Here is a 24,647-nt window from a genome sequence, read left to right as displayed (position 1 = left end):
GCTAATTTCTCTGAAAAGGAAGCCTACTGATTAGAGTTTATCCTTTTTATCTTTAGCCTACTGACATTACCCAATGAGCTTGCTAATTAATGACTCTCAAGTGACTTGATCCTGGGCATCCTTCCCGCCCCCCATATTTCATTCTGGGGAAATATGAATTTAGGATGCCTACAATTCTTGTGTGCCTGTGTTGTAAGAAATGTTAATGTGCTCCCCCAGTTAAATAATACGCGGATAGGTAGATTTGGAAGTTTCATATGCCCATTTACCCTGTTTAAACTCTAGTTGTTTTTTTTGTTGTTGTTTTGTTTGATTTTGCAAGTTGTTGCTGATGGAACCCAGGGTCTTGCATATGCTAGGTTAGCACTCTACCACTAAACTACATCCCCGGCCCTGAACCCATGTTCCTGTTGGTAGTTTTATTAGATTCTGGTTTATTCTTTTTTGTTTCTTTCTGATCAAATGAGCCAGTACATGTCTATTTTCAGATTGCCCACCTTCCTCATATGAACATAATGTACTATAGATGCTGTTTAAGACACTAAAATACGTTAGTGTTTTTACTTAATGTATTGTTGAAATTATTCCACATTAGTTACATCTCATTTTTTTGTTTGCTTGTTTTACAGTTGTCTAGTACTCCATTGTGGGTTTTGCTGCATTCTCTGTGTTTGAACATTTGGGTCATTTTAATGTTTTGGGTTAAGTGCTAACTTAATGCTATAATGAGTAGCCCTAATTTAAATGTTTTTGCATTTTGTTTAAGTATTTATGTTTTAGAAGTAGTTGGACACAATACCTTTATTTTATTTACTTTTGAGGTCCTGGGTTTGATCCTCAACACTACTTAATGAGCGCCCTATCCCTGAGACACAATCCCAGCCCCTGTTTTTGCATTGTTAAGGTTATTTTTTTGGAGAATTAATTGAAAAGAGATTTTGAGGTCAAAAGATAGCCTTGTGTAGGTCTGTCAGAGGTTGCGAAATCCCCCTCAGCCAAGCCCCAACAGTTTCCATTCCCAACAGTAGCGCACGCTTGCCTGTTTCGGAGTGTCTTTTGCTTTCTCAGTTTGGCTAGTTTATTGATGATAAGTAGATGACAGATTATGTCTTATTGTAGTTTTAATTTGCTTCTCATCAAGAAATTATGGAATTTTTATTTTTTAAATTTACATTTAAAAAAGGCAGCTTTATTGAGATAATTCATGTACCATACAACGCACCCATTTGAGGTGTACAGTCTAGTGGTTCTCAGTATGCTGTGACACTACATTGGCACTTGCTGTTTACACACATGCGCAGTGCTGAGGGTGGACCCAGGGCCACCTGCGGGCTGGGCACATGCTCTGCCATTGAGACACATTCCCAACCACCTAAAAAAGCAGCTCCATAATAACCATTTTTAGTCATCATTTCTTTCCCCTGTCCCAGGTATTTTAAAATTAAATAATATTTGTTGTTTTCTTCCCTATAGACGAAACTGCAAAGGAAATCCAAATTGCTTGGTTGGCATTGGTGAGCATATTTGGTTAGGAGAAATAGACGAAAATAGTTTTCATAACATCGATGATCCCAATTGTGAGAGGAGAAAAAAGGTAATCCCTCATTTTCTAAGTGATTGCTGTGTCATATTTCTGGGTTTTTGTTTCGCCTGTTATTAAAACCATTTCAGACTTCATATTACTTCTTTGCTTTAAGATAGCAATGGGACTTCGCGACTCTGAGACACTCGAGTTGGACCAGTTCTGACTGTTATGCTTTTGAGAGGGAGCTGTGCGGTCTGTTAGCCTTTAGGAGTTTTAATTTGAATACACATTCTCTCTTTGCTTAATTGCATGTTTTATTTAGAACTTAAAATGTCCTTAAAGGAGATGCTAATTTAAGGAATAAGCTCCTAGAAATGACATAACTTTGCTTTCTAGGGCTTATATTTAAGTTAGTTATTCTATGTATGTTTATATAAAATAATTTTGTTTTAAAAAGGTCGATATTCCTAATCATAAAACTTGGCATTCACAAAACAGCTGTCATATAGCTATTTTGTTTATTAAAAAGAATAATTCTGTGTAAAATTGCGGATTTTTCAGTCTTTGTAAAGAATAAGAGCCTGTTCCCTTCCCCCAATCCCAGTCTCCCATACCTCATCTCTAATCTCCAGGATGTAAAGGAACTGATCTAGAAACTTTGTTGTCCTACTGAACTATGGCAGTTCAGGAATACAGCAAATAGAAAGGGTATGTCACGCTCAGAGCTGGCCTTTTCTGGACCCTGCTGCAGTACCTGGGTGTGAGTGGCTGGAGCAGTCCATGCCACCAGAGTCTCTTCCCCACCACAGAGGTTCCCTTAAGACTGCTTGCCACTAGCTGTGGAGGCTGTATACCATGTTGGTTGGGGCAGTCTTAAAACTCTTTAATCTGAAAAATTTTAAATAACGCTCCCTATAGACTTTTTGTTTAAAAGGGAATGAATATCGTAATCTTATTTCTGCAGAACTCATTTGTGGGCCTGACGAACCTGGGAGCCACTTGTTACGTCAACACATTTCTTCAAGTGTGGTTTTTAAACTTGGAGCTGCGGCAGGCCTTGTACTTGTGTCCGAGCACCTGTAGTGACTACATAATGGGAGATGGTGTCCAAGAAGAGAAAGGTGGGTTGGGATTGGGAGGGGAGTGTGCCGGCCAGGGCCCTTCTGATCCAGCTGAAGGGAGTGAAACCAAATGCCAGGACATGGCAGGCGCCAGGCTCCGTGCTGGGTCCTGTAGAAATGGAGTCGGAATTCAAGGTAGTTTCCCTTCTCCCTCTCTTGTGTAGAGATCATTTTGACATGAAAATGGTTACTGTTCCAATTAAGGAAGCACATTTGGTTATTCTTAGTAAGCTTAAATCTATAGATTTTCTGTGTAGTACTCTGTGATTATAGTCTGTTAATTTGTAGTGATTGGTAAAAATTAGTAAGGCAGAAAAGGTTGTTATTCTGTTGCCTAGTTTGACAAACTTAATAAATATTTCAGTGTAACCACAGTCCTTGGGCCTCATTCCCAATTGGCTGACTTAAGTGAAATTCTCTAAAATTAAGATTAAATTTATTAGCCATGGCAAAACCAACCACTGACATGCTACTGTCCTCGTTGTAAATTTGGCAGAATCAGTTTCACTGTTTCTACTGGAACCACAAACTTATTTGCATGCACAGAATATGAATTATTTTTGAATGGTATTGCTTTAATGCTTAGAGATTTCCTATTTGAGTTGGCTTTCTGAAATGAATTAGATTCTTCTCAAAGATGGAAGGCAGGGCTGTGTGTTTTAAGATTATGTAGGTCTGGGGGCTTCACACTGGGAATTTCAACTCGTGCCTCCCAACTCCAAGACCTGTGCTATCGTTTTATCTTCTCTGAAAGAGGTGCATGGCCCAAGTCTTTGGATCCAAGACAGAAAGCAGGTTTCTTATGCCCATGACATCATGCAGCCCCATAGATAGTGGTAATAGTTTGGTCTTGGTTAATAGCAATCTTTGCTTCAAAACATGGTGCTCAAAAAAAATTCTTTAGGGGAAATTTTTTTTTTTAAAGGTACCAGGGCTTGAATTCAGGGGTGCTTTAACACTCAGCCATATCCTGAACCCTTCTTTATATTTTACATAGTGTCTTACTGAGTTGCTTAGGGCCTCACTAAATTGCTGAGGTTGACTTTGAACTCCTGCTCCCCTTGCCTCAGTTTCCCAAGCTGCTGGAATTACAGGCATGTTCCACCACACCTAGCTCAAAAATTCTTTAGGACTTATGTTATAGATGAGTGGTATGTTTGCCTAACAAGCTTGGGTTTGATCCCTGTGCCAAAGAAAACAAAAAACAAAAAATTTGTAGCAAAAATTACCAAAGTAATTTCTTCAAGGTTTCATTCCTGTAGTTGGATTTTCTTTTCTTTTTCTCCTTTTTTTTTTAAATCTGGAGATTGAAAACAAGGTCACATCCCCAACCTTTTTTGAGACGGTCAGTCACCCTAGTCCTGCTAAGGTGCTGAGACTGGTCTGGAACTTGTGATCCTGCTGCCTCAGCCTCCTGAATAGATAACATGTGCCACCATACCTAGCTAGTTCTGCATCTTTAAATCTGTGTTCATAGTATTTTATTTAAAGTAGTGGTGTAACCTGGTACAGTGGCACATACCTGTAATCCCAGTGACCCTGGGGGCTGAGGCAAGAGGATCACAAGTTCCATGCCAGCCTCACCAACTTAATAGCCTCTTAGCAATTTAGTGAAATCCTGTCTTAACAAAAAAAAACAAAAACAAAAACAAAAAAAAAGGCGTAATCCCAGAGGCTGGGAAGGCTAAAACAGGAGGATCACAAATTTAACGCCAGCGTTAGCAAAAGTGATGTATTAAGCAACTCAGATCCTGTCTCTAAATAAAATACAAAATAGAGGTGGGGATGTGGGATGTGGCATGTGGCTCAGTAGTTGAGTGCCCCTGAGTTTAATACCCGATACACTGCCCAGCACGGTGGCACATGCCTGTGATCCCAGCTACTTGGGAGGATGAGGCAGGATGATCACAAATTTAAGGCCAGTATGAGCCTCTTGGTGTGACCCTATCTCAAAAAGTAGGATTGGGGATATAGCTCAGTGATAGAGCATTCCTGTATTCGGTTCCCAGCATCAGAGAATGAAAAACACAAAAACATTTGAAAATTCTGGAGTATGCTTGTGTATTTTTATGTATGAAACCAGTTCTGTGTAGTTCAGACTGGTTTCCTACTTGTGATCTTCCTGTCTAAGCCTGTTCAGTAGCTGCAATCAGATCACCAGCACTCATCACTGCACCAACCTGGGATTTGACCTTTTTCACTCAAGTGAGCATTGTGTATTTGAGGTTCTTTTAATTATTCCATTTGTGGCACCACATTAATGAGATTATTGGAAAGTGTTTGGCCATCATATGCTGGTTTTTGATACAAGAATGGATGTCTCAATATGATTTGATACTCTAGAAAGTCGTCATTATTGGTGTTAGTGGTGTAACCATGTATACAGCCTCTTCCCTTAAAGTGTGTGTGTCTGTGTGTGTTGGGGAGAGGGTGGGGGGATGGGACCCAGGGGTCTCAGCCCTTTTTAATTTTTGAGGCAGGTTCTTGTTTGCATCAGATGGCCTTGAACTTGCCATCCTCCTGCCTCAGGTTCCTAAATTGTTGGGATTATAGGCCTGCACCACGGTGTATAGTTTAAATGTAAGGGTGTTTAATTATGTACTCAAGTGGAAAGGAAGTAGGACTTTTAAAATAGAAAGTAGCAACTTTTAATAAATAAACTTCTTTTCAATAGATTATGAGCCTCAGACAATTTGTGAGCATTTGCAATACTTGTTTGCTTTATTGCAAAACAGTAATAGACGATACATTGATCCGTCTGGATTTGTTAAAGCCTTAGGGTTGGACACTGGGCAACAGCAGGTAAGGACTTTATTTACTTTTTAATATTCTGAGAAATCTTTAAAAAAAAAATTGTGTGTTTTTTTTTTTGTTTTGTTGTTGTTGTTATTGTTGTTACTGGGATTGAACCCAGGGGCACTTAACCACTGAGCCACATCCCCAGTCCCCATTTTTATAATTTTTTTTAGAGAAAAGGTCTTGCTGAGTTTCAAAGTGCCTTGCTGAGTTGCTAAGGCTGGCTTTGAACTCAAGATCCTCTTCCCTGAGCTTCCTAAGTCACTGGGATTACAGGCATGCACCACTGCGCCTGGCTCTTAAGTGTTCTTTATAATGCTTTTAAGGGAAGATGAATTAGGACATTTTTAAAAATTGTGCGGTGGGGCCCGGGGGTATAGTTCAGTAGTAGAGCTCTTGCCTAACATGTATTAAGGCCCTGGGGTTGATTCCCAGTACTGCCAAAAAAAAAATTTACATATTCTTTTGTATTTTGAATTAATTGACCTGTTACATAATCCATTACATTACACATTATAATTTCATTTCTGAAAATTCACGTGTACAAACTGGTTCCACATGGCAGGTAGTTCTAGTTCAAAAGTGCTAACTTGAAAATATCAGTAGTTTCTGGAAATTTTTTTACCATTTGTATTAGAGGTTGACAAGCAAAAATACAGTATTTGTTTTCATTAATCCAAACTTGTAGGATGCCCAAGAATTCTCAAAGCTTTTTATGTCCTTATTGGAAGATACTTTGTCTAAACAAAAGAATCCAGATGTGCGGAACATCGTGCAGCAGCAGTTCTGTGGGGAATATGCTTATGTAACTGTGTAAGTCTGTTTCAACTTCTCATGGTACATTTTCTCCTAAGACAGTTGCTTGTGTTATCTGGTTTTCAGTTCAGGTCCCAGGTGTAGCTTTCATGGGTGATCATGGGACCTGGAATATTTATAGTCATATGCCTCCATGGGAACCCATAAGTAAACCACTAAGATAATTGCAGTTGAGCCATCCAGGTGTTGGGAACTGTAACTGGTTGGACTTTTGCCATTTGCTTTATGGCTGTGTGGAGTGAAGCAAGAATAAAATGGGCTGGATAGAACACTCAGAGATGGACACTACCTCTCTAAAAATTTCCGGTCATGCAATTCATGGCCTTACTACTTTTTGTTTTTATGTAATTTTTAAGTATGTGTTGTACAAAATTTCTATGAAAGAGAACTAATTAAGATACGATGCTTCTTTCCACCTTTCTAGGATGTACTATAATAAAACATGATTGCTTTCCTCACTCTGATCTTAATTTTGTCACTCTCATTTTATTGTAGCTGCAATCAGTGTGGCAGAGAGTCTAAGCTTTTATCAAAGTTCTATGAACTGGAGTTAAATATCCAAGGCCACAAACAGTTAACAGATTGTATCTCAGAATTTTTAAAGGTATTCACATTTTGGCATTTATTGTTTGTTTTTTAAATGATGTTCTGAATAGTATTTAAATGTATTATGTCAGTCTTTTTGATGTAAGAAGTTCTGTGATGATCTAAAACTTTAGATAAGGTACTGAAGCAGGCTGCATCTTAAAGTAATTTTTGGCTATTACAAGTCATGCATAGTATGTGTGTGTGATGGGGATATCTGAACTTTGTGACCATAAAATTGATTTACCTTTTCATGTCATGAGAATGAAAATGCATTAAATGCAAATATTTTATATCAATGATTATTTACATGGAGATATGAAAGTGGTTCCCTTTTGTTCTGAGTGGAAAACTAAGAGGAAATCTTTGTTACAGGTATAAACACAGCTTATTGCATAACTAATTTTTCAAGTGCTTTACCTACTTCGCTGCCATATTTGTTAGCATGCCTGAAGTAATCATCTTTGATACTTTGTATCAAGCACTATCTGAGCTGTTGGGAATGACAGTGGTGAACAAGCCAGATACAGTTAGCCTTTATGGAACTGGCAGCTCAGAGCCATGAATACCAGAGAGGGTCAGGAAAATAAATTTAGATAAGATATATTATAGTGTGTCAGATATGCCTGTGGATTGAGAACAGCAAGGAGTCTGGGGTATGGGGGTAGTGAGACAAATAAATAAGCACAGGGAAAATGATAGAAAAAGAGTAATCGAGGTAGCTAAGGGTTGTAGCAGACAGACCCGAGTAGAGAAGAGTAGACCCTTTTCAGGACTTTGACTTTGAGATACAGGTGCCCTTGGGCTTATAAGCACAGGAGTGACACAGTGCATTTAACCAGACCATTGTAGGTGGGGTTTTGAGAATGGGGTGGAGGTGGGGGCCAGGGTTTGCTGAAGAGCTGATGATAAACACTATTTGGCTTTACATACATATTCAAAGTAGAGCTAACAACACTTGAGCATTGAGTATGGAGAGAATGAGTCATGGATTACAAGGGTTTGTGGGCTGATCAGCTGGGGAATGGAGTTGTCATTATTGGGATGGGAGGACCAAGGTGGGAATAGGGCTGGGAAAGGAGCTAGGAGCTTCTAGCTAGGGCTGTAGCTTAGGCGGAGAGTTAGCCTAGCAGGCACTCTACCACTGATCCTGGTTTCTGCTCCCCCGAAAGAAAAGTTTTGACCTCATTAGATTTAAGAAGTGTAGTTCTGGGGAGAAGTCGGGGTGCACAAAAATCGCTGAGGGAGTGGAGAAAGGTGAGGGAACCGGCTGAGCCACCAGGGGTGTAGTTAGAGGACGGTGGGTGAGTGTGGTGTCCTGGAAGGCAAGTGAGGAAAGGAAGGGCATCAGTATTGTACTAATCTGTATCAAAGAGCTGTTATAGAAATGTATAGGAAAATTTGACAAAGAAAAAGGGCTCAGTGGTTAAGCATGCCCCTGGGCTCAATCCCTAGAACAAAAATCAAGCAAAAACACACCTCACTGAACCAAACCTTTTTTTTTTTTTTGCATTCTTGGCTTAATCTCATGAACCTGATTTAGTAATTTTAAGCAAATATATACCATTAAATATAATTTCTGCCCCCTTTTCACTATTTTTAAGTAATTTCGCATCAAAGTACATGGGACACTTTTTAAAAAAAATTACCTAGATTTTTAAAATCACACGTTGGATATATAAGCACAGGTAAAACTAATATGTCATCATCTTGATCAGGAAGAAAAATTAGAAGGAGACAATCGATACTTTTGTGAAAATTGTCAAAGCAAACAGAATGCCACGAGGAAGATCCGGCTTCTTAGCCTTCCCTGCACTCTGAACTTGCAGCTGATGCGCTTTGTCTTTGACAGGTGAGAATGGGCATGTTGGAAGTGCATGGACTGAGATAGACTTGTCTTGGGCAGGATGATAAATGGGGGCAAGTGAAACTCTGGATTAGATTATGGAAGTTACACATGGATCTCTGTGATTTCAGAGAGTTAGCATGTTATGATTTTATCATAAAATTCTTTAAGCCAATTATATGTAATCAAGAACTAGAAGATTAGGGGAATCTTTTTTATCCTAAGAATTATTAGTAAAAACTGCAGTGAACTGAATCACCTCTGCATTCCTTATTACTGTCAATTTTAAGTAATTTTTTTTTTACTTACTATAGTAACTTCCACTTCCATGAGGATATGTCTTTCATTTGTATTTAAAATCAAGGCAGTTTTGTTCATATGCACGTTTTATACTTTTCAATTTATATTTGGAATCAGTACTTTGCATTGATACCTTTTTAATCTGTTAGTCATTGTTTATGCAATTATCGAATTGTACAGGCTTTTATGCAAGATTGCTAAACGAAACCTAGCTACTATTGAGTTTATTAAAATGACTTGATAGAGCTTATTCATTGTCTTCTGAGTGTTTTAAATATAACTGGCTTTCCTCTTTATTAGGCAAACTGGACATAAAAAAAAGCTGAATACCTACATTGGCTTCTCAGAAATTTTGGATATGGAGCCTTATGTGGAACATAAAGGTAATATATTTACCAAGCAGTAAAAATTATGAGGGAGATTAGAGCTTGTAATCTATATTCTGATAAATATTGAGTAACAATTTACTGGTAATTTCTGTTTGCTAATCTGTCTGGGAACAGATGTTTTATGAGGTCAGACAAGATGTTATTTTCCATTTTCTTTTTTTATTTACTTATGTGGTGCTGAGAATTGGACCCAGTGCCTCATACATGGTAGGCAAGCGCTCTACCACTGATCCACAGCCCCAGTCCAGTTATTTCCATTTTCTATAAGTAAGCACAGAGTAAACATTAGGTGGTTCATCAACACTGACATGATTAAAGGCAATTTAATTTGTAGCCTGGAATCACATCCTCTTGGGGGCCTGAGGCAGGTGGATGGTTAAGTTGAAATCTAGCCTGGACAACTTTGCAAGACCCTATGTCAAAATAACAAATCAGTGAGTGGTTGGTGGTAAAGCTTAGTGATGAGGTCTCCCAGTTCAATCCACAGGACTGAGAAAAACAAATAATTTGGAAAAATGGAAAGGGTATTTTACTTATTTCTGAATCCACGCTTACTACCTTAGTCTGAATATTGTTGTCTGTGAGTCCTCATAAGAGTTTTATGCTTACATTCACATTTGTTTTCGATTTTTGGTGCTGGGAAGCAAACTTCGATCTTCACAGGTGCTAACAAGCACTATCTACACCCTTAGTCCCGTTCACATTTTGCTAAAGAAAGAAAGAAACAAAACCCGCTTTATCAGAAATGTTATGTGGCGGGGCTGGGGATGTGGCTCAAGTGGTAGCACACTCGCCGAGCATGTGTGAGGCACTGGGTTCGACTCTTAGCACCTCATAAAAATAAAATCAAGATATTGTGTCCACCTAAAACTAAAAAATAAATATTTTTTAAAAAAAGAACCGTTATGTGACATAGTTCCAGTGTTTCTACTGTAATTCCTCATCTTGTAACTGCTGACATGTCCTGGGTTGCTGTGTATAGTTTGAACAAGAACCAATTTTTGCTCCTTTTTGTGGGGAGGGTTCTATTTATCTTATCAGGCGGATGGTTTCTGTTAGAGAAAACATCTTATACTTTCGTTGCTCTTGCCTTGATTAGAAGGACCATTTTTCTTCTAACTTGCTCTTACTACTAATGTAATTTTAAAGCATCCAACAAATTCTCCTTTGCCCCCCAGAAGATTTAGAGGCAGCTTACAATAGAAATAAGCAGAAAAAAAAAAACTTTTAAAGAAATTGAAGTTTTGGGGAAGATTGTGTTGAACAAATAAATAAGCTTTCAGATGTGATGCTCTGTCAATACTGTGGTTTAAATTTTCCACATGCACAGAAGGAAATTGCTACAAACATTGCTTCTTGGCCTCATTGTTGTTATATTCATTGAATGAATGAATATGGCTCTGGACACTTCACCTAGTTTGCTTCTTGTCTCCTTTCTTCAGGTTATTGTGTGGAATTAGGGAAGTCTATTGGGTTATTGGCTTTTAGAGTCCAGAAATTGGTTGTGAAATCAGTTTTGGCTTGACTGACTATACCAGGAACGCTCTACAACTGAGCTGTTCCCCTAACCCTTTTTATTTTTTGTTTTCACATAGTCTTTTTTTTTTTTTTGAAAGAGAATTTTTTAATATTTATTTTCTAGTTTTTCAGCGGACCCAACATCTTTGTATGTGGTGCTGAGGATCGAACCCGGGCCGCACGCATGCCAGGCGAGCGCACTACAGCTTGAGCCACATCCCCAGCCCCTTCACATAGTCTTAGTTGCCCAGGCTGTCCTTGAACTTTTGCTCTTCTTGCCTCTGCTTCCTGAGTAGCCGGGCTTAAAGGTGTGCATCCCTGGACTCTATTTTTATTTTGTAGTGCTGGGGATGGAACCGGACTTCACTTAAGCTAGATGTATTTCTTGTTCTGCCATCAAGGTAATTTCAGCCCCGCTTTCTGTCGGTCCTGACCCCCCCCCCCCCAATTTCTTTCAAGCCAGTGACCAAACGCAGGGACACTTAGCAACTGAGCCACATCCCCATTCTTTTTTTTTTTCTTTTCTTTTTTTGGAGACTGGATCACTAGGTTGCTTTCTGCTTCATTAAATTGCTGAGGCTGGCTTTAAACCTGTGATTCTCTTGCTTCATCTTCCTGAGCTGCTGGGATTACAGGCATGTGCCACCACGCCTGGCCTCTTTTTCTGGTTCTTAATATGTATTTTTTAGTTTTAAGTGGACACAATACCTTCATTTTATTTTTATGTGGTGCTCAGGATCAAACCCAGTGCCTCACACATGCTAGGTGAGCTGTCTACCACTTGAGCCAAAACTCCAGCCTTATTCTGGTTTTTAATAAAGCATATGTTATCCTTTTTTTTCCCCTTTTTGTATTGGTTATTGAACCCAAGGGTGCTCCAACTCAGCTTATCTCTAGTCCTTTATATTTTAATCTTGAGACAAAGTCTCACAAAGTTGCTGAGGGCATTCCTTGAGTTGTTAGGCATGTGAACCTCTTTTCCCAGCCTCGTAAATTATTGGGGTGACATGTGTGCACAACTGTGTTCAATCACTGCCCAAAATTTTTTGGCAGGGTCCAGGGTGGTAGGAATTGAACTCAGTGGCATTTGACCACTGAGTCATATCTTCAGCCCCTATTTTGTAATTTATTTAGAGAACAGAGTCTCAGTGAGTTGCTTAGCACCTCCTGACTGAGCCTCCCAAGTCTCTGGGATTTTAGATGTTCACCACCAAGCCCGGCTATTGCTAAAATTTTGATGCACACATAGTGTTTTCTTGAATAAATCACACGTATAACATAAAGGCTGTAATCTGCAGGTTTTATTTATTTAAAATGGCATCAGAATGTAAAAATCTTATGAAGAAATCTCAGTGCAGATTCACCATAATTCTCAATGTTTTCTCTTTTCTCGTTTTTTTTTTCTCCTGAATTAAAATTCCATTGGAACTTCTTGCTGTAGGATGAGAGATAGCATTGACCAAACAGTGTCATCTTGTATCTTTTCTAATTGTCTTGCCTACACATGTTTATATTTTATTTTTTCCAGCTTTATTGAAGCATAATGGGAAAATAAAATTGTATGACCTTAAGATATACTGTCTTATGATACATGTGTTTTGTGAAGCTATTATTTAGCACCATGGAGTTAATTTACATGTCTCATCTCCCATGCTATTTGAGATCCCTGGAACTTAATTTTATCATAACTAGAAATTTGTACCCTTTGAGCAATGGCTTGCCTGTTTTGAAAGCAGTTTTTCTTAATTACTTCCCCCCAGTCTTTTTGTACATTTATCTTTTAATGATAGTCTTCTCATTTTACTATTACATCTGATTGTTGTGTTTTTTAACCAATATTTGTAGCATGGAGAGTAGCAGCAGTTTTCGTGGTAAGTGTGTAGCACAGCTAGGCTGCCGGGTAACTTATCAACCCTACTGCCCAGAAGACATTGGTAGAATTTATAGAGGGAATGGAGATCCCAAGAGCAGGCTGTTAAGATGCTGTCTTCTACGTTACTTTGTAAAACTAAAAAGTTTTTTTTTTTTTTTAAATCTTAGGTGACATGCGTTGAATTTTGATAGACTCAAGGAATTGTATTCATCACAATTCATGCTTGCATGTAAGAAATATTGTTAGCTGACATTTCTTTATGTTCTCTCTCCTTCTGTAGGTGGGTCTTACGCCTATGAACTCAGTGCAGTCCTCATACACAGAGGAGTGAGTGCTTATTCCGGCCACTACATCGCCCATGTGAAAGATCCACAGTCTGGGGAATGGTATAAATTTAATGATGAAGATATTGAAAAGATGGAGGGGAAGAAATTACAACTAGGGATTGAGGAAGATCTAGGTAAAACCTTTAAGTTGTGAGTGCCCTTTTAAAATATAACTTATTTTTTTTTTTTACTGGAAATATTTGTGATACATTATTATGGCCCAAGATTGTCGTGGACTATCAAGGATATCTGCATTGAAGTGTTCGTAAAATCACTGGAAGTTTTTCTTATTAATGTCTGCTTTTAAAAGAAAACTTGTTTTGCTGTAGAGATGGTTCCATAATATCGTTTTCAGGAAAACTCAATAGCAAATAATTAATTTTTCTCTTACCAGGTTTATTTCATGGGGCAGGTAAGGATTGTGGGAATTAAGCTGAAAAAGATGAAGAGTATACTCAATGTTGTAGGATTTGTTGTTCTTTTCCTTGGGTCAAGATATTTAATTCTGGGGGAGAGGGCTTCATTCTTCCTGTCGAGTGTGTTGTCCCTTCTCAAGTGTGATGTGGTGCCTCTGGGGAGCCAGCTGCCTGTGTTGTGCAGTGGCCAGATCTGTGGAAAAAAGCTCCTTGCACTGCTCTCCTTGTCTCCATTGTCTTTGGCCAAAGTACCCGTTTACTTCCAAGTTGTGGACACCCTTTCCAGGTAGAGCCATCTCACCCAAGCTTTTCGGCAACTTCTCCTCATCCCTGTCATTTGGGTTGAGGAATCTGAGCAGGAGAAAAGGAATGGGAGTATGCCTGAGTCACCTGCCACTACTATTTAATGGGTTAGAGCCCGATTTCCTTGGTGTCCACAGGGAGGAGCATTGCAGTTAGGGTGCTCTCAAGGCATATGATTGTCTCTGTGTCTACTCAGGCTCTGACTACATTCTGGAGAAGGACTTTCTAACTTTAAATCACATTTACATGCTTATAGACTTTTCCCAATCTTCCTGTTTTACATAGGGAATACTCAGTTCTTAATAATCATTATATATATTTTTAAAATTTTTTATTTTTTAGCTATAGATGGACACAATACCTTTATTTATTCATGTGGTGCTGAGGATAGAATCCAGTACCTCACATGTACTAGGCAAGCACTCTACACTGGGCTATAAGCCCATCCCCCATTTATATACTTTTTTTATTGTGGGATTCTTCCTGGGAACACAATTGAGTTATATCTTTGTAAGTATGTATGCCTCACTTTTCAGTGTGGCTTTTTTTTTTTTTTTTTTTAACAGAACCAACAGGATATCTGTGTGTGTAAGAGAGAAAGAGAGAGAATTTTAATATTTATTTTTTAGTTTTTTCGGCGGACACAACATCTTTGTATGTGGTGCTGAGGATCGAACCCGGGCCGCACGCATGCCAGGCGAGCGCGCTACCACTTGAGCCACATTCCCAGCCCCTTCAGTGTGTGTTGTTTTGTTTTTTGATCCAGAGATCGAACCCAGTGGTACTTAAACACTGAGCTGAATCTCCAGTCCTTTTTAATTTTCATTTTGAGACTGGGTCTTGCTAAGTTGCTGAGGCTGGCATTGAACTTGGAATCTTCCTACCTCAACCTCCCGGATTGCTGGGATTACAGGCATATGCTTTGGCACCCAGCTATTTGAGTCTTCTTTAATACTCATTTTAGTCAGAGAGTTTTACGATTAAAAGTCCCTTTATGTTGTCCTATCTTCTACATGTAGGTAGTCCTAAAATGTTAGAAGTTAGCTCAGTGGTAGATCACTTATTTTAGCATGTGTGATACTCTGGGTTCAATCCCTGGTGCACAAAAGGGAGGAAAAAAAATGCCTTCAACATTCATTACTGTATTCCATCCTGAACTTGTTTGAGTTATTTTATATTCTGTGTTATAGAAGGTAATGATGCTCTTCAGGTGGAGACGAACATTTTCACTTTCCTCTGTGTGCTCCCTACAGTAGTATAGTGCTCTTCCAACTTTTTTACTCAGGTATTATGTGGAAGAATGGTGAACAACTTTAGTTTCCCTTTGCATTTTTAAAAATCCTTTATTTTTCACCATAAATTTAAGTAGTTCTTAAGAACCTGCTGTGGACTTTGAATGTTTTAGATTCATGTTAAAGTATCTTTTTACAGTGCCCCACCACAATGATGAACAAATAGACTGAGGGCATTCTAGTTAAGTCTTCTTCTGTTTTTTTTTCTACCTCAGCAGAACCTTCTAAGTCCCAGACCCGAAAACCAAAGTGTGGCAAAGGAACGCATTGCTCTCGAAATGCATACATGTTGGTTTATCGGCTGCAGACACAAGAAAAGCCCAACACAATGGTTGAAGTTCCAGGTAATCCCTTTCCTTGGATCATACCAGGAATGTGTTTTGGAATGACATCATCAAAGGTTAATGATAAGCAGAGATTCTTTTTATTATGATAAGCTGTTTCCATGTTGTAAATGTTAGTGAAATGAAAGAATAATTACAAAAATTTTTTTAAAGTAGTGAGCTTTTGAAATAAAGAGCCTTAGGACTATTCCATTACCTTCCCCACCCCCACTCCAAAGAAAGGCAAAAGCAGTCTACAAAGGTAATCAGGACTTTGGGTTTTATCTTGTTCAGTTTATAGAACAAAGAGTTACTAACTGCCCAAGGCAGTCTTCTGTTGGCTTTCCTAGTTCTGTGCCAACCTCTGTGGCATCATCCGTTTCAAAGTGGTGTTTTTGAGCCATTTGGTGGTTCTAGGTGACTGGCATGTCATAGAGAAGTAGGTAGGGAGCAGGGGATATAGTTTAGTTGCTAGAGTGCTTGCTTTGCATGTACAAGGCCCTGGGGTGTAATTCCCCGCACCATACACACACGCACACACACAAGCACACGTAGTAGTAGGTAGAAGGGGATTTTTCTAGTGTTATTGACTGTTTCTACCAGAATGGGAGACCATAGTAGGAAGTTGTCTCAAAGCTTTAGCTGATACTTGATATCTTTATCCACATTACTACCTGAATTATAAAGTTGTTTTTTGTCTTTTTGTTTTGAATAGCCTTTCTTCAAGAGCTGGTAGATCGGGATAATTCCAAGTTTGAGGAATGGTGTATTGAAATGGCTGAGATGCGTAAGCAAAGTGTGGATAAAGGAAAAGCAAAACACGAAGAGGTTAAGGAGCTGTACCAAAGGTTACCTGCTGGAGCTGGTCTGTAAGATATTCTAGGACAGCACTGTTGTCATTAAGTGCCTTGTGTTGTTTATGTTCACAAAAAATGTATCTGAGCAGACTTTTTCCTGCCCTTTCTATACCCCACTTAAGCAGTTTATACGTTTGAAATTACTATGTAAACCAGTAATAACATGATGTGTAGCATTCCCTACAGTTCTCATTATCATGTACTTTAAAATTGGGAAGCTGTTAATAAATTGTAAGGTGTAGGCCAGCACTCTGCAGGCGTGACTTCTGTAGATTTTTCCACTTGGCGAGATATGCATTTGTTTCTAAAGACATATCTAATTGCATTACTCTGGAAGCAGTTTGTCTGTTTTGTTTCTTTGCATATTTTGTGCCCTAATAGTATTAATAGGCATATTTTTATGAGTATGATTTTTATAGTATTTGATTAATTTGAAATTTATTACCAAATGTTACAAGGGGGATAGAATAGTTTTCTAGTTCATTGATTTCTTTAGATTAGTGCACATAATCCAGCCATCCTTTTTTACTGTTTATCCAAATGTATGCAGTGTCTCAAAAAGGAAACCAACCTTTTGAAGGCTAACATGCCTTTGGTTATAAGTTATGTTTGTCATTTCACAGACAGGAGTTCCCCATATTTAATTGTAGCTGATGGAAGGCAACTTAGTTCTAGGCAGCTTGCACTTATGGTTTTCTCTTTTTGATCTCTTAATTTTTCAATTACAGTTACATCTTTAAACAAAGATGATTACAAATTGCCTTAACAATAGCTTTTTAAAAATCTTTCTAGGGGCTAGGGTTTAGCTCAGTGGAAGAGCTCTTGCCTAGCATGCGCAAGCCCCTGGGTTCAATCCCCAGCACCTTAAAAAAAAAGTTCTTAAAAGTTCTTTTCAAACTGCTTCTTCATTTGATTCTGACCCTTCTTTGTAACCTGTTACTTGAACGCTGTTCGAGGGTTGGGATTATCCTAAAGAATTGGACTGATAATTCAACAGGAAATTATTTGGAAACGAACCCATGATTCACACCTCTAAATTTATCCGCCTTGTTCAAAGGAGTTGGGACCTAGAAATCTGTTTTCTGAACTTGATTCACAGTTTCCTGAATTCTGCACAAGAGAAAAAGACTTCCTGGATCTAAAGTGACATGCTGTTGTGAGGGCTGGGGGTGTAGCTCAGTGGTAGACTGCTTGCCTGGCTTGCAAGAGGCCCTGAGTTCGATTCCAGCACTAAACAAAGAAAAAAGAAAGAAAGAAAGAAAGAAAGAAATGCTGTCAATATTGTGAACCACTCTATAAACTATACGGTCCAAAGATGTTATATGTCAAATTATCACTGTGCTTCCCATGGCTGTTTTAGTTAGTGTATAAGAACCTGTGCTTATGTTTTTAGAGTATTTCTCCATGTTATCTACACTTTTATCAACTACAAGGTTTATATATATATTTTTTGTCCATTAGTAATAATTTGCATTGTGGGAAGTTACGTTGTCCTTAAAATGATGTAAAAATCTCAAAAGTCAATGACCATGGTTTTGTGCTGCCAAAGTCTTTATTATGCATTTTCTAAATCTTTGTGAACATATTTTTTAAAGGGCCAGTTATCCTAATATCTCTGAGGATATGAACCCTTTGGCTCTTGTTATTTAATTATTTAGTTTGAAACATACTTAAATTATTTCTAGGTAAAGTGTTTCAAATATTTTTGGTACTGTGACTGTTCAAATATCTTTGATACTGTGATTGTTCTAGGCTTGTATCTTTCCAAAAGAAAATTTGTTGCATTCAAAAAAAAAAATTTTTTTTTTTAACTTTGGTTCAGAGAGGTTTTTGTTTTGTTTTGTTTTATTTCCCTTCAGTAAATGTTTTAACAGTTGCTCTCCTGGTTCAAGCACTGAGATGACATACAGTCTGGTATCCTCACCTTGACCATGAGAGTTGACTCCTTCCTGGGAGTTGGCTGCATGCCTTTGGAAGGCAATACTTTAGCAGTTGACTGAATGAAAAATACTAGGGGCCACCTTTGAGAGCTTTGCTACTGAGTCTTTTTTTTTAGGGAGAGAAACATTTGTAGTATAATAATTTTGCCACAAAGTCTGTCTTATTTAAATAAGCCTTGTGCTGTACCCCTGTTCTCAGGGACACTCTTGGAGAGATCCATACAGTTCTTAAAAATAAATTAAAAATGGAAAGACCTTGTGAACTCAGCCACTCTTCTTTCATGGGTCCCCCAGCACACTAAAATGAAATCTGGAAAATGGCTGAGTTAATAATCAGTGTGGTGTTAGATCACAGTTTCTGCTCTCTTCTGTTCTTACTATAAAACCATGCATACTTTTTCTAAAACTTTGTATCTTATATTGACCTATTTAAAATCTAGAACAATAAGCTTTGTTCGGAAGTTTTCAATAGGTCTCTAACGGGGGATTGGAAGATGTTAAAAGTACCTGCCTTTTTGACTCAAAGATGTTTAGGGTCATCCTGGGCCTGGATTCCAGCAGATACCTCCTGGGAAAGGAATTACATACACTTGAATTTTCCTATATTTCTTTTCCTTATAATGAGTAGTTTCTGATGGTTTTATTCTTTAGTTGGCAAAGTAGACATTGCCCTCTCTTCACTCTCTCTAGCTTGGGTAGACCAGAACATCTAGTAAATTTTCTTGTATAGTTGCTCTGTATCATAATCTGATTTACCCTTCTTTGAGAGTCTTCAGATGACTCATAATTTTAATCTATGTGATATACCTGGGGCAAGATTATAGATACTGAGCCTTTTATTTCCCTCTTAGTGCTCATTTATCTTTACATTCTTGAGATATACCCAGTGTGCTCTGTCCTTGCAGGTTAAACTGCATAAATGACAAATAAAAAATTGGAGGTATTTAGAAAATAATTGATCTTACCATGTTATAAGATGCCAGAACTATGTGACCTGTACCACATCTTAAGGTCTCCTGGTTTATATGTTGTGTGAATGCATAATTAACTTTTCTATATCTCTTTCCTTCCAAAAAGCTCAAAATGCTTCATATATCTTATCTTTTACACTCAACAACATCCCTATGAGGTAGGTAGAAGGCAGGTATTATTACCTTCATTTTACAAATAAAAGACCTGAAGCATAGAGTTTAAGTGACTTGCTCAAGTTCAGTTTCTCATTGGCAGAACTTGGATTAGACTTTGGTCCCAACAGGAGGTCCTGTGCTCTTCCTCCAGTGCCTATCTTAGAGCCTCCCAGTTGAAAGCTCCTTGATGATGTCCAGTTTTAGCTCAGAGATCTGACAGTTCCACATTTTGTTTTTGTAAAGACTGACAAGTCTACAGTGGAAGTTAGTTTTCTAGACATATAACTCTTAGAAGTGTAAAGTTGGTCAAAATAGCTTTGTATTGAAGCATATGTCCCTCAAATCGTACCAAAAGTAGCATCTAATACAAACACGTGAATTCAACCTCTGTATGTTTTCTTCTATGTTTTATGCTGGGACTCACTGGAGACCTTTGTAAGTAATCAAAAGCTGTCCCTTTATTTTTAATTTTGACTTTTAGGGAATGCTGGGATTCCCTTTCTCCAAATTCAAATTCGTTTTGAGATGTTTGGTTTTAAATTTTTGCAACTGAAAAATTGATCATAATTCACTTCCAGTGTACTTTACCCTGGAGCTTGTTGAAAATGTTACTTTCTTGAAATAATAATGAGATGAGTGGATCATGACATCAATTTTGAAGGGGGATATAACTTTTTTTAATTGACACCAATATTATTTTGGATGCAGAAAAGTCCAGTAGTTGAAATAGGCTTGTAAAATGTGGTTGTAACTGAGGAGGACGATAATGGTAACTTGGAGCTCAGTCTTGTTTCTTTTTTAATTTTCAAATGTATATCACGCATTCGTGAAAAGTGTTTATAAAAGTAATTGATGAAATAAACCTAGTAAGGGATGAAGTTGTGTAATTTATGAGCCAGTGTGGAGCATGACTTGTAGTTTCCACACGAGGGTATCCTGATCAAAGCTCTGCTGTGCTACGAAGCAAGACACTTCTCTGTGTGGATGCGTCTTGTAGAATGGGGTTAATAATACCAGCCGATCTCATAGGGCGCTGTGCAGACTCTCACACTGGCCCCTAAAGCAGAGGAGATGATTAATTGGGGCTTCGCCTTGCTCCTTAGACCACTCCGAGCAATGATCCTACTGATTTTGCTAACTTTGGACAGTGCATTGTCTTTTGAGGAAAGTGACTATATCTTTTAGTACAAACACTGTAAAAATACATAGTGTCTTTCTGTTGCTTTCTTCCTCAGAGCCCTATGAGTTTGTCTCCCTGGAATGGCTTCAGAAGTGGCTGGATGAGTCGACACCCACCAAGCCTATTGATAATCACGCTTGCCTGTGTTCCCACGACAAGCTTCACCCTGACAAAATTTCAATTATGAAGAGAATATCTGAGTATGCGGCTGACATTTTCTACAGTAGATACGGAGGAGGCCCAAGACTAACTGGTAACTCCAGATTTCTTTTCAGCATCCACAGTTCACGTGGGCCAGGCACCGAGGTGCACGCCTATAATCCAAATGGCTAAGGAGGCTGAGACAGGAGAATTGCAAGTTCAAAGTCAACCTCAGCAAGGTTGTGAGGCCTTAAGTGACTTAGCAAAAATAAAAACAGGCTGGGGATGTGACTTAGTGGTCAGTCGCCCCTGACTGGTTCAATCCCTGGTATAGAAAAAAAGAAAGAGTGCATGTGGGCCTCATGAATTGGGGTCTGGTGATTTGACACAGTTAGACCAAGTGTTCCTATAATTTGGAAGAAGGATTTGTGAAATAAAGTAGATGTTTAGCAGTGTTATTAGAGGAAGTTTATATGATGCCCCCTCCGACCCCCACTGTACCAAGTAAATAAAATCGGACCCTTTAGAGAAAACTGCCTTGTGGTAGTTTGTGGGTTTCCATTATTCTCTTCAAAGTATTTGAAATTTTGGTCGATTCTATATCCCAGTCCCCCCAGGCTCTAGGGGATTTCTGACAGGCTGTGGAGTGGTACTCAGGTAACCATCTACGCTGCTGGTTGTTACTTAGTTTACGAGTAGCAGCTGCTTGGTTTTACCTTGAATGGTGGAGCTCTGTGTAGCCAGGTGTCTGTGACCTCTTGGTTCTGCTTACTTTCCTTGAAACATTTTATTTTCAGTGAAGAACTGGCAACACTGGTCCCTCTGTAGATTATAAAGGAGGCACAGCAGTCTCCCTCTTTCTGAAGTAAATGCTGTTTTCTGATTGTGTACAACTTTCTTTCCTTTTTGGGGGGCGGTGCTGGGAATTGAATTGAAAACTCAACCTTTTCTGGATTTTACTTAGAGACAGTCTCACTGAGTTGCTTAGTGCCTTGCTTTTGCTGAGGCTGGCTTTGAACTCATGATCTTCCTGCCTCAGTCTCCTGAGCTGCTGGGATTATAGGTGTGCGCCACTGTGCCTGGCTATAAGTTACTCCTAACTGACATTTAACTACAGACTTCTGTCCTTATATACACACCTGGAGTTTTGCTTTCTAAATTTCCATTCTAAATCTGGTGAAATTAATAAGCTGTTCAAAGGAACAAAGAGCAATGGAAAAGTCTTTCCATAGAATCACATTTCATATGATTCCTTGAAGTTTTGCATATTTTAGTCAGGCCCTGTTTCTTTTAGTATTCTCTGCTTAGAGGATCACCTCTATACAAAGGTCCTTCTGTTTATAGTTGTCAGATGTAATGACTTCCCTCAGCCTTAATTATTTGATTATCATCAAATTTGCATCTAAACCTTGTAATGTATTATACTTTGTTTTTAAGTAACTAGAGCAAACTAAAACATTTTGTCTCTTCATATAGGTAACAGTTGCTGTCTTGAAACCTAAATCACCAAAGTAATTTAAGATACATACCCGTGTGCTATATTGCCAAAGTTTGTCACAGTTTAGAATCCCCCTGTTTATGAAGTGTCTATAGCCTTTTCCTAAGGAAGCATGTGTGAATGAAGAGTTTCTTTTCACTCTTTCTCGCTTGCAGTGAAAGCCCTGTGTAAGGAATGTGTAGTTGAGCGCTGTCGTGTATTACGCCTGAAGAACCAGCTAAATGAAGATTACAAAACTGTTAATAATCTTCTAAAAGCAACAGTAAAGGGGTACGTTGCACAGCACATTGATCATGGTAAACTGAAAATCTAGAAGTAATAACGAAGCATCTTATTTAAAAAAAAATGTTTGGGTTTTCAAAAGAAGGTTGAAGTAGATGGCAAAACTAGATCAAAAGTTAAGTTGTGCAGTTATTAGTGGCCTAGTGACAACATGAGTGTCAAGTCAGCCGCTCTTTGCGGCTTCCATCCACTGGGGAGGAAGGAGCAGAATGTGGCTCTGAAGCCCTGATGGGGTGGGGGCTGCTCAGTCCCCTTCTTCTGTGAAGCCTGTGAAGTGGCTGGTATTGAGGACCCCTGTGGGAGGCTGAAGTAGGATGGCAATCACTGGAGCCCAGTGGGGCATCTCATCAGAGAAGGTCAGCACATTGGAGTATGCTGGGCCCCACCTATAGGGCACCTTTGTGCTCAGGGACATCATTAATGGATGGAATTTTGATAATTGAGAAGTAAATTAATTTCTCTCCAATGAAGATTAATATAGTTGACTATCTTGGGTCATTTCACAAACAGCCTGCTGAGTGATGTGCTGTGGTGCAGGCGCAGTGGAGTTCTGTGCGGCAGGTGGAATGCACAGCTGTGTGAATAGGAGTAGAACCAAGTAAAGAATGTGCCTATGTTATTGGCTCAATTAGTATAAATGTAAATAGGAGGTAGGAGAAGTAGGATAGGATGGAAACAAGCTGTTGGATACCTGCAGGTCCGTGTAGTGAGGCCTGAGTTGGTCAAAAGGAGGAAGTGGGTTAAGGAAAACTGCACCGCAGCTGATTTTGAATGGGATTCTTTTTGGGGCGGCCTTCTCAGACCCAGAATGGAGGAGAACATTAGGATGATTCTAACATTCACTATGTTCCACAGCACTGATGGATTTTGGGTGGGGAAATCCTCCTTGAGGAGTTGGCGCCAGCTAGCACTCGAGCAACTAGACGAGCCAGATGGTGAAGCAGACCAAAGCAACGGGAAAGTGAACGGCAGCACCTTCAGTAAAGGTACCGCGGGAGCTCATTGTGAAATTAAACATGTCTGTTTATGGTAAAGTTGGTTTAATACCCATCTATGTAATTTGAAGACTTTTTTTTTATTTAATTCAATCTAAATATCTCAGAAAGAGGCAAGGGCAAATAAAAAGTTTGTTCTTGGTAGGAACTGGGAGTTGAACCCTGGGACCTTTTCCATTGAGCTATATCCCACAGTCTTTTTACACAGTCTCAATTACGTTGCCAAGGCTGGCCTTAAACTTGCAATCCTCCTTTCTTAGCCTTCCCAGTCACTGGGATTAAAGTTGTGTTCCACAGTGCTCAGATAAATAAGAGATATATAAACTTTTGAAATTCAGCAGACTCCTTTCCATGTGGAATTCATTTATGACCAGTTATGCTTGACATTGACCCAGCTCTAGGGAGTCTGTTGCATATTGCAAAGGCTTTATCAGTTCAGTGCATTTTAGTTTCTGGTTTAGGTGCCACACTCATGGGTTGCCCTGGTCAAGAAAATGCATGTGAACTTGTGCGCTTTCCACTGGGGGAGAGAGCAGCTTTCAAATAGCTGTTTGCTTGTAAGTTCTTCAGAGACACTTGAGAAATCTGAAAATGTTTTCAAATACGAAATTGTGCAAATAAAATCATTAAATTTTATTTTATAATAAGCACTTAGTACACAAGAACACAGTCACTGTAAATAGAGGGGTTTTTGTGGTAATGGTGGTGAGGACTACCACCATTGAGCCACATCCCCACCCCTACCTATCTTGTATTTTATTTAGAGAGAGGGTCTCACTGAGTTGCTTAGTGCCTTGACATTGGTGAGCCTGGCTTTGAATTCATGATCCTCCCTTCTCAGCCCCCTGAGCCTCTGGGATTACAGGCGTGCTCCACTGCACCCTGCTAAATAGTAGCTTTTAATAACAGTTCTTACAGGCACACCTGTGCACCTCTCCCTGTCACAAGCACACCTATGCACCTCTCCCTGTCACAATAATGTAGTTTTTAAAAAATATATTGGTTGAATTTCATGGAGTGAATGTATTATATTTATTTACCCAACTCTGTTTCAGCTTTTTATAATTAGTATGTGAAGATCAGAAGTAGTGTATTCTTATACCTATATTTTTGTCACATTTTCAGGTTATTTCTGAGATCAAATCCAAGAAATTATTGGATTAGAAAATTGCTACCTAGTGGGCTAGGAATGTAGTTC

General features: G+C 38.9%; 1 protein-coding gene across 2 annotated transcripts in view; it reads left to right on the top strand.

Annotated features, from left to right (window-relative positions):
• Positions 1–24,647, top strand: part of Usp48 (ubiquitin specific peptidase 48) — a 67,273-nt gene that overhangs the window by 16,589 nt on the left and 26,037 nt on the right. Inside the window, exons 3-15 of one of the 2 annotated variants that reach the window (XM_027937112.3) lie at positions 1,474–1,594; positions 2,490–2,646; positions 5,321–5,448; positions 6,131–6,255; positions 6,754–6,862; positions 8,562–8,695; positions 9,290–9,372; positions 13,050–13,229; positions 15,325–15,450; positions 16,145–16,294; positions 20,589–20,786; positions 22,328–22,442; positions 23,310–23,440. In XM_027937112.3, the coding sequence (XP_027792913.2) occupies positions 1,474–1,594; positions 2,490–2,646; positions 5,321–5,448; positions 6,131–6,255; positions 6,754–6,862; positions 8,562–8,695; positions 9,290–9,372; positions 13,050–13,229; positions 15,325–15,450; positions 16,145–16,294; positions 20,589–20,786; positions 22,328–22,442; positions 23,310–23,440 (1,757 nt within the window). Of the gene's footprint in view, positions 1–1,473; positions 1,595–2,489; positions 2,647–5,320; positions 5,449–6,130; positions 6,256–6,753; positions 6,863–8,561; positions 8,696–9,289; positions 9,373–13,049; positions 13,230–15,321; positions 15,451–16,144; positions 16,295–20,588; positions 20,787–22,327; positions 22,443–23,309; positions 23,441–24,647 lie in introns of both variants that reach the window. The other variant, XM_027937111.2, reaches the window with a different exon arrangement.

Source organism: Marmota flaviventris, chromosome 10 (assembly GCF_047511675.1).
Source record: "Marmota flaviventris isolate mMarFla1 chromosome 10, mMarFla1.hap1, whole genome shotgun sequence".
In the NCBI taxonomy this organism is placed as follows: Eukaryota; Metazoa; Chordata; class Mammalia; order Rodentia; family Sciuridae; genus Marmota; species Marmota flaviventris.
Note: the sequence above shows the minus strand (reverse complement) of the source record. Positions and strands in the feature narration are given on the sequence as shown.